The sequence below is a fragment of the Emydura macquarii genome, unplaced genomic scaffold, assembly GCF_026122565.2.
Source record: "Emydura macquarii macquarii isolate MOO-44397 ecotype Brisbane River unplaced genomic scaffold, CSIRO-AGI_Emac_v2 contig_1551, whole genome shotgun sequence".
Classification (NCBI taxonomy): domain Eukaryota; kingdom Metazoa; phylum Chordata; order Testudines; family Chelidae; genus Emydura; species Emydura macquarii.
Genome location: NW_027131688.1, coordinates 17,693,519 through 17,708,218, shown reverse-complemented (window position 1 = coordinate 17,708,218; position 14,700 = coordinate 17,693,519). Strand labels below are relative to the sequence as shown.

Sequence of the window (14,700 nt, the reverse complement as noted above, 5' to 3'; positions counted from 1 at the left end):
GAAGATTTATTTTGATTTATGCAAGCATAAAAATTATATAAAAACAATTATGTCAATCTTCATTACTAGATGGCTCATTTGAATCAATAATATTCTTGTGGCAGGAGGGAGGGAGGATCAGATTTTGGGGTTTGTCAACTCTGACAGGATTCTGGAATAAAAAAGTAAAGAAACATCTGCCATAGACTGAACACAGTATGGCCTACATTTTCAAAAGTGACTAATGATTCTGGGGGCCCAAACTGAGACACCATAAAATATCTCTGATTTTCAGGAAGTGCTGAGCACCCACCCTCTGAAAATCGGGATCTTTGAAAGTTTCTCAAGTTACACACCCCAAAAATCAAGGTACCCCAAAACACTAGTTACTGGTGAAAACTTAGACCTGTGAGACTTGTTCTATCATCATGATAAGGAGGAAAGCCATAGCTGTCATAATGTTGAATTTGCTTACCAGATGTACTAAAAAAGGAGGAACACTTACTGTTAAGAATGGGTGCCTAGAATTCTGTAAAACACGGTTTTCTGTCAGCGTGTGTGCTACTTCATCCTGCAATGCCACCCAGCAGAAAGTTATCAATGCAATCACTAAAGAACAAGAGTTCCATTAAAAACCGCACAGGGTAAATTGCAACCCTGAGGTCACTCTTTAGAAGCTAAAGGGTTACCACAGGGGTGAACTGGGACCAAAATGTTCTGATTTACTCACTTTTGCCACAATAACTTCCTTCTTCAGGATTTTCATAGCATAATATCGTCCAGTTGCTTTTTCTTTAACTAGAATGACCTTCCCAAAAGTGCCTTTTCCCAATAGTTTAAGGTATTCAAATTCATTCATGGTCTGTTAAAGATATTTAAGTGAAATATAGGTCATGACCAACTTCATAATACATGTAAATAATGACAGTTTGGGTCTCTAGTTAAAATTATGCATATACCGTTTATGATTTGCTTCTAGAATAATAAAATCAAAAATTAAGAATCAAACCCACAGAATTGCTTTAAAAAAATCCCTCTTCCATTCAACAGAATTTCTTCACATGAAATAGGTAAGAGCCAAAATAGGTGTTTTGGCTACGCAGCCTGTGTCAGTGAGCCGGTTGGGAAGTCCACCTACATCTCTCATTTTAAAGATCTGTCAGTCCAATTCCCAATCTGAGGTCTTGACATCAGAATAAGTCTCCCCATATTTATGGGGGATCAGCCTTGCTGTGACCCATGGAATGGGGCCAGAAAACGTGCAGAGACCACACTGCACGTGGACTATCTTTCTCTGCCCGGTCTCCTTCTTGTTTGTCTTTCTATTGGAAAAGGTGGGAGGGAAATAGGAAGGGGTTGGTCTCTTGGATCCTATTTCTATTCAAGGGGCAGTGCCAAAGGGATGACAGAAGGTTTATGTATTCAGGGGCTCATGAGGTCCTTGCTGGAAAGGATTAAGAGATGCTCCTGAAAACAGGTTTCTTGCTCCCTGGCTGAAAGCATGACAAACTCTGCTCCTACACCACAGGCTCTGCTAGTGTTAGCTTAGGGCCACTTTGAACTGCATTAACAAAAGCAAGACTGTACTTTTGGTTGTGTGGGACAACTAGATTCAGGATCTAAATGGTCATTCAGACCGATCCTTGCTCAGAAAGCATCAATTTACCACAACCGAGGAACTCTCCACCAACCCCATGGCACACTGGCCAAGCTAATGAGGTCCTTTTCACATTCACCAGCAGCATCCTGCTGGAATCCTCTGGCAAAATGCTAAGGCCCCAATTAGTAGGGTCATACTGAGCTGATGGCAGCCATGGTTCAGACTGGCATGTGGAGTAGCCCAGGTTGGTATAAATGTAATTGTGTAGCATAATAAGGTGTCAGCGCCTAGGGTGTTAATTAATGATTTATTAATAATTAATTATACAATTAATTAATTAATGATACAATTTGAGGGGTGTGATCCTTTTGCTGTCCATTGTTTTGGTTCATTTTTCCAAAACAAAGGCACAACTCTGGGAACAAATGGGAGTAAGAATGGCAAGGACACAGAAGAAAGCCTTACTATAATGTACAGGGTAGGATCCTCTCACGAATAAATATATTGCTATGTGGGAGGGGGTAGTCTTAATGGCTGCCTTTCACTTGCATTCAGGGCATCTAATAGTGCCCCTCTCCCCTTATGATTAATTCAGGATCTAAAGGATTATTGGCTGACAGCTGATGCTGGACTCCAAGCTTGGAGCTGTGGCATCAGCAAGGTGCGTACTTGTTAAAAGGTTCCCTTTAAAAACACTGATCCTGCTATACTAACTTACCACTTTATGTTTTGGTTTTGTCATAGAAACTTCCATTTCTTCAGCACCTGAATTATCACTAGGGGAACCAGATCTAAAATCCATCATTTCCTCCTCCTGTTTCTTAAGGCTGTCTGCTACTGTTTGGATGGCTTTTGTCCATTCTTCCCTGAGAAAATGTAAGCAATGACATTTGTTATTCACAACCTCAGATTACCATCTGCCACTGCAAGGGTCACAAAAGAATAAAGAGTGATTGACATTATCAGATAAACTCAATGAATGGTGAAAAATCCCGTGTGTTTTTAGATGTAACAGTGGGTGTTCAAAAAAAAAAAAACACTTAATGTATATATCCATTATTACAGCTATTAATTGTTTTAGAAACAGGAGATGACAAGTCCCTGCAACATGAATACAATATTTAGGGCCTTCAGTAGAGAGCAGAATTTCTAAAATGCACATTCACTCTTTAGATAACATGTTGCCCTAACGATACACACATTACATCTCAACATTAGGCATGCCAAAACCAAAAAGCTACAAGGCACCTCTACAGCACAAAGCAATTTAACACAGCCTGGCTTGTTCTTTACAGTACATTGTAACAAAAATATGCAAGAGTTGGACACATAGTGACAACTCATCACACACTTACTCCATTTTTTTTAAAAGAATATATATTTTCCAGTAGGTAACACTGGCCAGGCTTCTTGGGCTGTCAGATAGGATACTAAACGTATTGCAATGCTTGTACACAATACGGCTGTGACATTTAACAAAATATCTCTGCTTTTCTTGTTTGTTCTCTCCCACTCTGGGATTTTTTTTTATTTTTTTTTCCAAAATAGTATTTTTGATCTTAGATGCAGGTACTCAGGGCCCAAGCATAAATTTTTCAGGCCCAGTACAAACTTTTAACAAGGGCCCCCTCCCGTAATGGGGGTTGCAGCCTGGGCCGGGCCCTCCAGGGCCTTCGGATCCCAGTAAAGTGGGACAACTAAGAACTTAACTACATTAGAAAAATGGGTGGAGGTTCAGTTGGTGTGTTAACTTACCTCAGTCTAGCCACAACCTTTCCCTAGCTTGGACCTTCTGCAGCGCTTTTTACTTCAATAAGCAGTTGAAGGTGTACTGAGGTAAAAAGCCTATCTTACACCTTGACCTACTGAGTCAAGGTAAAAGGTGTTGCAATATATACACTCTAGGAAATAGGTCATGGTTAGGTTGAGGTTACTTAACACACCTGGCCTGTAGACAAGCCCTTGGAGATGAGCTCACTGTGTCCCTAATACACCCAAACTCTTGATACCAATGGACAAGACCCAAAAAAATTGAAGTTAGGTATTCTAAATGGCTGTGAAAAGCCCTGCAAACCTATTGGCCTGGCCCAATCTTTGTCCTTAAAATAAAATTTGTACTTGGTAAGTAGTATTCACTGACTGAAGCCAAGATAGAGCTGAAAACAGGTTAGAAAACAGGACAGAGCTTCCTTTTAAATTGTTTCCACAGATTTCATTTTCTAGGCTTATTTACAGCACAATTCCTGATAAAGAATAAAATTAAGGCAAAGAAAACACCACTGAAAAGCTGATGAATTTCAGAAATCTTTGCTGAATGACACTGCTCCACCAATTAACATCAATTCCCACATTTTAGCAACCTATTTATCCAATATTGAAACAGATACATGTGAAATGTTCTTTGATTAATAACATGATAAATACTACACAAGACTAGTCCAATTTACAACTGAGATTTTCAACAGTGCTCAGCATTGGGTTAACTCTGCTCTCTCTGAAGTCAAAGGTAAAAAAACTCCCAGTAACTACAATGGGAGCAGAGATAGACCAATGCTGAACATTTTGGAAAATCCCACCCTACAGGTAGAGAGGGCAAAGTTGTTCAGAGCATTTAATTCTAAAATTCTGGAGAAAGAGACTCTGCAGCAAAGACTCCCATTATTACATTGATATTTCTTCAAAAGATCTTCCTAATAAATAAGAGGCAAGTATTAAAAATATTGAAGATGCAGATACTGCTATGTCTACATCGTAACATATGAAGGGTCAAATTTTTCAAAATAGGCCTCCAAACTGCACCTGCAAATATGCACTGGAGTGCACACACTATAGTAAGGAATTTGCAGGCAGACACACAGAATTTGGGGAGATATGTTTCCCAAGTGCATTTTTGAAGGGCCACTGAAAAAATGGGCTTTAGGAGCACATCTTTCATCAAAACAGCTGAACTTCAATTTGAAAAATAAAATAGGAAAAGACAAATACAAGGTCCAGGCAAGAGAGAGTATCTGGCAATTTTAATAAAAACTATAGCAGCTACACTGGCATTACTTTGTACAGCCCTCACTCATGCCCTGCAATTCCTTGAATTTTTCACTGTCTGAATAACATAGTTGTCTTATCTAGTTTCTTCAGGTAAATTATACCCAATTCAGTATTCTCTGTCTGGAGAATATCTGCCTTTCCTCAAAGAGGGGATTAAGACAATAATGTGGAGTAAAGTTAGCAAAACCTGTGGATTTTGTCCCGACAACCTTAATTTGCATGACCAGCCCTTGCTCAGAAGATCCTCAGACCCTGGAGTCCTGAGGTGAGACCCTTGAAATGCCAGTGGCAGGAAAAAAGGTCACGTTTTCACACAATGATTGTGCCTTTATTCAGAAGACTTTTCTTCAACATCAGGAATGCCTGTCTTTATGCCCCACCTCTAAATATTAAAAATAACCATTACAAAGAAAACATCCTACACATTTCTTCATTTCCCTCCTAAAAGCAGCTTTTGGGTTTAAAGGAGAAAACGACATTCAAGCTACATCTACTTTTAAGTCTATTTTTATATCTCTTATTGATTTTGAGTGAATCCTGGCCCCAGTGGAGTCAATCCCATTGACTTCACTGGGGCCAGGATTTCACCCTTACACCTCACCTACACTGGCGGCAGCGGTGTGTAAGCTACATGTAACTACATGCTGCAGTGAAAGGCAGGCTGTGTCCACACTCGCTGCAGTGTATAACTACACGAGGCAGTGAAAGGCTCAGAGTGGGGAGGCAGCAGGGAAAGGTTCCAGCAGATAGATCCCTGCTGATGGAGCCTTTCCCCACTGCCTCTCCCCTCCAGGAGCCTTTCCCCAGGCACTGTAGCAAGAAAAGGCTCCAGCAGCAGGGAGGCAGGGGGATGCTAGCCTGCTAAAAATGGCAGTGTTGTCATGGGAAGCACTGCTTTGGCATGTAGAGCACCATGGATGGTATATACCCTAGGGTTCAGGTGTGTAGGACACTATTCTACTTGCCTAAGCCATACCTCATCGTCTACATTGTTATTTATACCCGTGCTAGCTGGGTGAGCAGTGTGTGTATTCTACACGCCACCAAGTGTAGACATACCTTTAGACTATTTCTCAAATGTATGTTGCAGAGGTGACTAATGTGAGCGGCCCCAAGGCGTGATGCAGCCTTTTTAATTGGTCGGGAGGGACAAAAATAAGACTGAAATGCAATCTGCCTGAAGGGGAAGGTGTCTCAGTCACTTTTGGGGCCATTTACTACAAAGTGATAAAAGAAAAACACAATTTACTTGTCTTTGCTTTAGTTTGTTTTCATCCTCCCCTGGTCAATATAACAGAACCTTAAGCTATAAATATGTCACCAATTGGAATCAATGACTGAAAGACTAAGTAGAAAATAAGCTAAGAGCACCAGGTAAAGATGTGCTGACCTTAAAGACAAATATTGTGTCTGTGTCATACATAGGGAGGTCTGGGGTTTTAAATATCCCTCAGTGATACCAGAATAATCTAAATTCAACAGCTGAACAGCAATTTAAATATTTAAATAGCCAGTAGCTGTAAATAGCTATGCTGGGAATCTGTTCTCTCAGGAGGTAAGAGATCAATTCTCCACTAGTCAGAGCACAGGATACATTCTTTTAGTTGTTTCCTTTAACAGCTGAAATACAAATCTCCATCAGCAGCATATTACTCCTCTGTCATCACCTTTATCATCTTATTTACACAACCCATTGGCAAGTGGCAGCAATACAACTAACTTGTTCCTTAAAAAGGTGTCCTCAAAAAGGGTCAGCAGAATGAGACAGCTCAACTCTGCTGGGGTCTTGGTTTTGGTTTGTGCTGACCTCTCCCCAGTAATCTCAAGGTGGGAAAACCTTCATTTCTTGTGTGACAAGAGCCCTGAAACCAACCACTAGTAGGAGACCTGATTTTCAAAAAAAGTGCTGCGCACCCACCATCTGAAAATCAAGCCCCTCTTTAAAGTGGTCTCAGGTTGGACCACCCAAAAATTGTGACATCCAAGATCATTTGGCACTTTTGAAAATGTAAACCCATTCGAGTCTAGACCTACCTCACCTGAGAAATCAGGGCTTTTGCAAGGACTGCACTAATAGCGCTGAACATTCACATCTGCTTTTGCAAGTAGCTTATGTATTAATTATGAATGAAACATACCGATCCTCTGGAGTCTCCACATGAAATGTTCTTTCAATTACTGTGGTCCACTGGAGGCACCTAATGATGAATGTGTTTGGTTTAGGTCGTTCTGTCTTCATCAGCTGGCATTCTACCACAATCAAGGAAGAAAAAGTCATGGTACATAAGCAGGTTTAAATAATCATTTGTCTTTATTCTTATCTAGCAAACTGTTGCAATTAATCAGCCATAGAAATCTCTAAGTACTTCTTTAGGAGACATAAGACAGTTTGCTATGCCAATGAAACCAATAAAATGCTCAGTAGATCGTCATTTAAGCTTTGCCTGAATCAAGTTCTATTGAGAAAGCCTTCAGAGCTGACCAGCCATACACTGTAATGCCACTGAAAGGGATCCAAACTCAGGTCCCACCCTCCCCCGGTCATCTGGAGCACAGCACATGGCAGGGACAGTTCACAATGGGTCTGATAACTGCACCCACTGAAGTTAATGGCAAAGCTCTCATCAACTTCAGTGACACAGGATCAGGCCCTTAGCTTTGAAGAAGTGGGTACAGAGTGTTTGCAGAGGTTGTTCTACAGAGACCTGTCTGGCCAATGGAAAGATCAACAAAACAGCCTTTGGAGGAAAGTATCACCAGTCCTCATTACAGATGAGAAGACGGTTGTTATAAGGGGCAGGTCACAGAAGGACACTCCGAAAAGGACCTTCTTAGCTTAAAAAAAAAAAAAAAAAAACCACTCAGAATATGGATGTGCAGACACCCATGTTAAATTCTGGTGAAAGCTTTCACCCTTGCAGGTACTGCAACACAATCTAAACTAACATCCAGAAACCATAAAATGAACTCTATTATACCATCATTCACACACAGCACCACTTTCTTTACAAAATTGTTTCTATATTTCTTGGGAGTAAAGTGGTACATTTTTTCTTCTTCTTTCAAAGCCACATTTAGTATTTTATGTACATTCATCATCGGACCTTCAAATTTGCTGAAACTGAACCTCATTAATAGCAGAATGGCTGCTGTAAACTGAACTTAGTTGAGTTTATCCAGCTAAGTAGCAATAATAAGTCTATTTTAACACATTTTTTGTATCTAGTTTTCTGATTATTACAGCAAAGCTCTAACAGTAATAAAGTTCCTCCTTCTTCTTCTAATGGAAACCTCAAGTAACTATCCAAATAAAAACAAAAAGGCCCAGAAGAACAAATAGGGAAGAGTTTTTGAATGGAGCCATTCTTGTTCAAGGATCAAGTCTCTTGCTCTGCGCTTTCTGAAAGCACTGCCTCACTATTATTTTATCTTAAAGTTCTAAATTAACTTCACAGTAAACAAAAGGCACTATAAAAAGGTTATTACTTATTACTAAAGCTTCTAACAGGTTGCACTTTCAGTAAGATACAATTTAGTAATGTGTACTGTCAATCTGGATACATTCTGTTCTCAAGAGTACATACTCTAGCACTATTAGGCAAATTTTATTATTGTGGAAACAGAGTGCTCTATTTTAAATTCAAGCCTTTAATTAGCACATTTTCTGTAAGATAGACTATTTATTGCCAGTGTATTTGGGTGCTGTATTTTTGGCAATATATTTCATGCCTCATTGGCTGCTGAAATTGTAAGCTTTTCAACAAGTAGCTTTGCATTTTTCTCTAGAAGAAAATCTAATTTTTCTTTAACAGCATGCTGAGGTTATACTGTGTCCTACTAAAGAATTGCAATTAGAATAGAGAAAGTTTATTAATGAGTCATGTAAAGGTTTTAGTGTGATAAACGACACTTCCTCATTCCCTAGAAAAATGAACATTAAAAGAGCCACCACGAACAGATGCAGCTACGCTTTTACTATGCTGCAACCACCTCTACTGACTCTGTGTTCCTGCAGCTGCCACCATCTTTTAGGGAACTGCAGTTTACACTGTATACTATGATAAGAGTTAGCATGGCCCAGTGGGGATAGAACCGTGGACTGTGTTCTATGTCCAGTTCTGCAACTGATCTGCTGTATGACTTTGGGTAAGTCACGTTACCCCTTCTTGCCTGTTTCCCTTCCTCCTTTTATTCTGTCTTGTCTAGTTAGATTGTATTCTCTTTGAGCAGGGACTGCATGTTTGAACAGGGCCAACAGCAATGGAGCTCTGATCTTTGCTGAGGGCTTTTACTACTGTAAAACAAATGGTGATACTATCTGGATTAGGGGTGACCATTATTGATATCAATGTTGCAAAAGGACACCAATTCATATGAGATATGCCATGTCAGGTACCATTGGAAAGGTTATAAGTCGCTAAGATTGATAAGCATATTTATATGTATGTATCAGTGTTGTATTGAGTTCTAAATATGTAAGATATATATGTATCCAAACACTTGTGCTGTGTTTCTGGGTGACACCCTCAGACAGGATGGCAGCAGCAGGAAGCCTGCTTAATGGCCCATCAAGGGAACTCAAAGGTAGTGAGAGAACCAGGGGTTACACTTTATGAGTCACCAGGGCATGTAAGAACATGTTTAGGGACAGGGGACTCTAAGGCTTTTCCATGCCATGTGCTGTGGGGCAAGTCACATGACAAAGGGACACAAAAGGGAACTGCACCATCTCCATCTTCTTGTCTCATTCCTGCTTCTTACTCTGGATCAACTCATCTTCAACTGAAACTGTGAAACAAAGGACTGAGACCCATCAGTACTGGATATATTCCAGAGACACTGTACGAGCCTGCAAATGCCACAATTCTACTGATAGTCAGATATATAGATATAGATATATATAGAGAGAGAGACAGACAGACAGACAGACACACATGTATGTATCTGATTGCTTTGACGAATTTAACATCTCTCGTATTGTTTGTTTTTTTCCTTTTATAATAAGCCTTTAGTTTTAGTTACTAAAGAATTGGCTGGCAGCGTGGTATTTTGGGTAAGGTCTAAACTTCTATTGATCTGGCACTGTGGGTGAGAGAACATTTTGGTAAAAGGAATAGAGTTTTAGATAACATCTATTTACTGGACCTAGCTGATGACTGGGAGCCAGAGACTGAAATGCAGTAAAAAGGACTGTGTAATTTGTTTTTGTTTTAGTTTCTTGATAACCAGTGTGGGGAATCAGAAGCACAGTTTGTAGCTGGCTAGGGAATCTAACTGCAATGTTAGCCACCAGTTTGGGAGAGTCTACTCTCCGTTTTGCAGTCTGCCCTGTTTTCAGGGGGACTACCCAAGGCACGGACAGGTCACACAAACAAATAATACAGGCTATAGCTACTGAGAGTCAAAATTCTGAGTTATCTGCTATGTTTATCTTGCAGCTCAGTATTATTTTTAAAAGAATGTTTAAAAAAAAAATTATTTAACAAGTATTTAGTCAACATCCTTGTTATGGACCCACTTGCTATACTACTTAATACCCTATGAATAAGTATTTTCAGCTAGTTGAGTAAATATTTCTAAAAGTTACCATGAAAACAAAAATTAACCACTTAACTTCTGCATAACAAATTATGTTAGGTTTTTCAATACAGAGAACGGGACCAATTAAGTATCACCACATTTCATCTAAATCAGCATTGTCCATAGATACTTGTTAAGCTTGCTGATCCAGCAATCTTTAAAGCATGCAGCAAGATGAATAATAGAGATTTGTCAGTTAATAACCACTATAATTCAAGTATGTCACACAGAAGTGTTTTGTTTGGTGAACAATATGCTATCTAATTACCCTGCTCAATCATAACAGCACATATCACGAAATGCAAAAATTTTTATTTTTAACTTGCATTACACTAAAGTACCATATAGATTTAAAAATAAATCAAGTTACTACCCAATTTCTTCCAGATGTAGCTGAGTCTCATGAACTTTATTTTATCAATGAATCCAGAAAATACCTTTAAAAAAAAAATCTTTAAATCCAACTCGGTACCATTTGTTGTAGTTTGCAAGCTACCACAAATTACCACTTTTGTAGGTCTGTACAGCACCATGCACACCTATATCACTGCATAAATAAAAAGTTATTACTGGCCCTCTGATATTAGGTATGAATGATATCACATTTTTATGCTCTGCAATGAAAAAACCTCACACCTCCAATGTCAGCTGAAGATCACTTGCCCACTTAAAAAACAGAGTCAGTCCTGTCAAGTGGACCAATACCACCATTCCCCATTTGCATCAAAGTATGTATTATAAATTGCAGCCTATTTAAAAAATAATTATTTAAACTATTCTCAAGAACCTCTTGATTCTTTCTTGGCGTTTAGTCTTAAAATAAGTAGGACAGAGAAATTGTTTCTAACAGGAATAGACACCAAGGCATTCAAATGCAAATTACCATTTTGTATTTGAAAGACACTTAGTATTATCCTAGTGACTTTCTAAAATGTCACAATATTTGCTTCCCTAGTACTTAAGCTAAAAGCCTGATTATTTGTGATGAAGGTGTCAAACTCTGCTCCCTATTTAATGACATCACACTTTAAACCAATAATGTCAAGGAAGAAACCTTCACTCCCCACTTTTTTTTTTTTTTTTAAATGAAAAAGAAAAAAAATGAAAGAGAGAAAGTAAGAAAAACAGTATGGTGAAGAAGAGATGCTTTGAAAAGGCAAATAAGGAACTTTATGTTTGATAATGGCCCTTCTTTCTATGCTTCTGGATAAACCTAACAAAATTATATCAAGTGCAAGTGAGAACAGAGTTCTGAATGCCACCTTACGCCCAGAATCAACAAGGTATTTAAATTCATCGGATCCTGGTGATTGCAGATAAAGTCAAATTATCTACTGATCATCTTGTGCAAAAGGCCCAGAACGCTGATTATTCTTGCCACAGATACACAGTCCTGCCCATAAAACTACTACCAGTATAGCTGGACAACTGCAGTTCTCACATATCAAATGCTACAAAACCTCTTATATTGAACATAGTCCACCCAAATCTTGATGACAGGAAAAATAATCTACTCCTTGTAACAGGCGCTTTTTATTTACATGTTAATTTTTGTCTGTAAACTACAGCTCTCAGATGCATAGTTTAAAGGAAAGTTTAAAGAAAAGCCGGGGGGATAGGGGGAGGAGCAAGGGGGCGAAGGGACACGACCTGATAACAGTCTTTAAATATGTTAAGGGCTGTTATAATCAGGATGGTGACCAACAGTTCTCTATATCCACTGAAGGTGGAACAAGAAGTAATGGGCTTTCTGCAGCAAGGGAAATGTAGGTTAGATAGTAGGAAAAACTTTCTAACTGTTGCTTCCCCGCCGCCACCACCATCTTTTCTGAAGACTAAACACGCCAGGATTTTTTAACCTTTCCTCAGAGGTCAGGTTTGCTAAAACTCATCATTTTTGTTGCTCTCCTCTAGATTTTCTTCAGTTTGTCCACATTTTCCTAAGGCATGGCTCCCAGAATGGAAAGACTCCCACTGATTTCAACACACTCAGGGCCACATCCAAAGAACAAACATGTAGTTTAGGGTTGAAAGCCCCGATTTTGCCAAATTCTTCATCTTATACTACTGAATGGATTACTCATGTTTGAGTATCTTGCTGAATCAGGGCCTAAAAGTTAGCTCTTTTTCATAATATACAAAATATAAGAAGAGTAAAGGTAAATAATAAAGAGTATTTTGTATTGTAACTATAAACAGCAATTAGTAATTTCAGATAGAAAAGAGTGAAAAGTAGTGAATTACATAAAGTGATGTGTTCACAGCTCTGCATTAATCATTCATACAACAAAGCTACAAGTCAGATTTAACAATGCAAAATCTAATATTGCATAAAATGAAAACTTTTTATATATTTTCACAGAACATTTGTCTTGAGCTGATTTTGATTTAACATTGAAGATATTGTTTACAAGGGCTAGGCTTACAACAATTCTGTAAAACCCATATAGCAAGAATGAGAGAGAGTGCCTGTAAAAATGCTTACGAGCTACGGAGAAATTATTTAAAGGAGATTCCCGTTGGTCAACGTCCTGTGGTCGCTCTTTGTAACCAATGAATGTGCCATCATTCTTCAACAGAAAATACCTTGGCCTCCATGTCTTTATGTACTCTCCTGGAAAAAAACAGACCAGAAACGATAGTAAAAAATTCCATATATTACATCCTAATACTTCATGTCTCAGAATTCCAATGAGAATCTCTTTCAAAAATATTGATACCGTACATCCTCCTAATACAGAAGGCATTTTAATTCATTGTTTGTTCTGCTACAAACAATGGGAAAATATAGACATCAATTCAGAGATCGACAATGGATTTAACCATAAAATGGGACTTCATAAAAAGTAAACGGCTACATTCCCCCCATCTATTCCTATTTCATTCAAATACTGCAACATCTGCCTTAAATGCAATTTAAAATTTAAAAATCAGAGCAGATGTCCTATGTATTATTTTTGCTATTGTCATTTTTCATACTGACATGTAGAGTCATTTTTTTCATTTACATTTTGCAGCGCAAGTATTTTAAACAACGGTGGGTAATTTAGTAATTAGTCAACTGCTTTATCACACCAACAATCATTTTTAGAGCATAAAAAGGCAATTCTCCACTTAAGTTACATAATATCACATATTCATCTAAAAAATGAAGCACAAGATAGATCACTATGTGAAAGGTAAAAACTAACTTTTAATATGGAAAAGTTCTAAAGGTCCTCCGAAGTGCTTGCTCTCCCTTTTCTGAAGAAAACATCCCTACAGCATATCATGCCACTGCTCATATGAATGTTTTGCAGGGACAGTGTATAGTTACACATAAACAATACAGTCACATTCAAACTCCTGGCAACAGAAGCAACATTGACTACAGAGATCAAATCCCTAATTATTTACCGGGGAATCAGTGCGGTCTACTTGACAGGGCGCTGAACTGGGATACAGAAGTCACATGGTTTCCATTCCCAGCTTTTACACTGACCTGCCATGTTACCTTGAGCAAATCACCACCCCTCTCACTGTCTCCCCTTTCATTCTTTGCCTTCTTGTCTGTTTAGATGGTCTCTCACCACATTTCTACAGCCCCTAGCACAGTGGAGCCCGATCTCAGTAGGGTCTCTGGGCACCATAATACAAGTAATTTAAAAAAAAAAAAAACGTCTATTGCATTGGACCTAGAGGTCCTCAATCTGGGTGTTATGCAAATACAGGGATTCTATACCAAGGAACTTTCTTCATCACTTGCACTTTGCTCATTTCATTCAGTTTCATTATAAAAAGCATGCAGGTGCACACACTGGAGAGTTCACTGGAGCAAAATATGGTGCCCCTTGCTGGTTGTTTGAAGGGTTTGCTCCCAAATTAAACAAAATGACAAAAACGACCAAAAAAGGCACCACAGGTTTATTGACCAAGACTGCTTTCTTCAGCTCTCTTCCCATCCTCAACCACCACGCTCCACAACCTCTCCTGCTGTTCTGCTTTCCACCCCATGTGATTTCTTTCACAATGATGTGTACTCTGCCCTAGGAACTCCCCTACAGCTGCCTTGTATCTTTCCCCCTCCCTACAGTCCACCTCTCCTTCTGTGGCACAGCCTCCCCTTGCTTCTAACACCAGCTGTAGTGTAGCTGTACCTCTTATCTCTGCTCAATCTCCTAACTTCTTCCCCATTTCTCCAGCTCACACACAAAGCTGGCTGACTCGATGTTGCCACAATGGCTTTTTTCACTTTTTATTCTACAGCAAAAAAACTCGGTAAGTGGAGGAGAGGGTCTGCTCAAGACTTAAGGGATGATATCTTCTGTGTATTGGGACTATCTGCTGAGAACATTTATTAGCACTGATACAAGTGTTATTGCAGATAGAAAAAAAGCCAAAAAAACCTTTCATACAATCTAGTATGTCTGTCCCACATGCAGGTTACATTTTGTGGTAACCGGCGACAGGTTTAGGAACAGTCCGTTACCGTAGGAATTTCCACTCTTGACTTTAAT

At 39.0% G+C, this 14,700-nt stretch overlaps 1 protein-coding gene across 5 annotated transcripts in view; it reads right to left on the bottom strand.

Moving 5' to 3' along the window:
• AKT1 (AKT serine/threonine kinase 1) overlaps nucleotides 1–14,700 on the bottom strand; it is a 106,470-nt gene that overhangs the window by 46,612 nt on the left and 45,158 nt on the right. For all 5 annotated transcript variants that reach the window (XR_010921152.1, XM_067554959.1, XM_067554960.1 and 2 more), the window contains exons 3-7: nucleotides 12,690–12,818; nucleotides 6,763–6,874; nucleotides 2,298–2,445; nucleotides 710–841; nucleotides 485–550 (exon numbers count right to left, since the gene is read on the bottom strand). Coding sequence is in view for 4 of the 5 variants with exons in the window: in XM_067554959.1 (XP_067411060.1) it covers nucleotides 485–550; nucleotides 710–841; nucleotides 2,298–2,445; nucleotides 6,763–6,874; nucleotides 12,690–12,818 (587 nt within the window). In the remaining variant the exon portion in view is untranslated. The remainder of the gene's footprint in view (nucleotides 1–484; nucleotides 551–709; nucleotides 842–2,297; nucleotides 2,446–6,762; nucleotides 6,875–12,689; nucleotides 12,819–14,700) is intronic.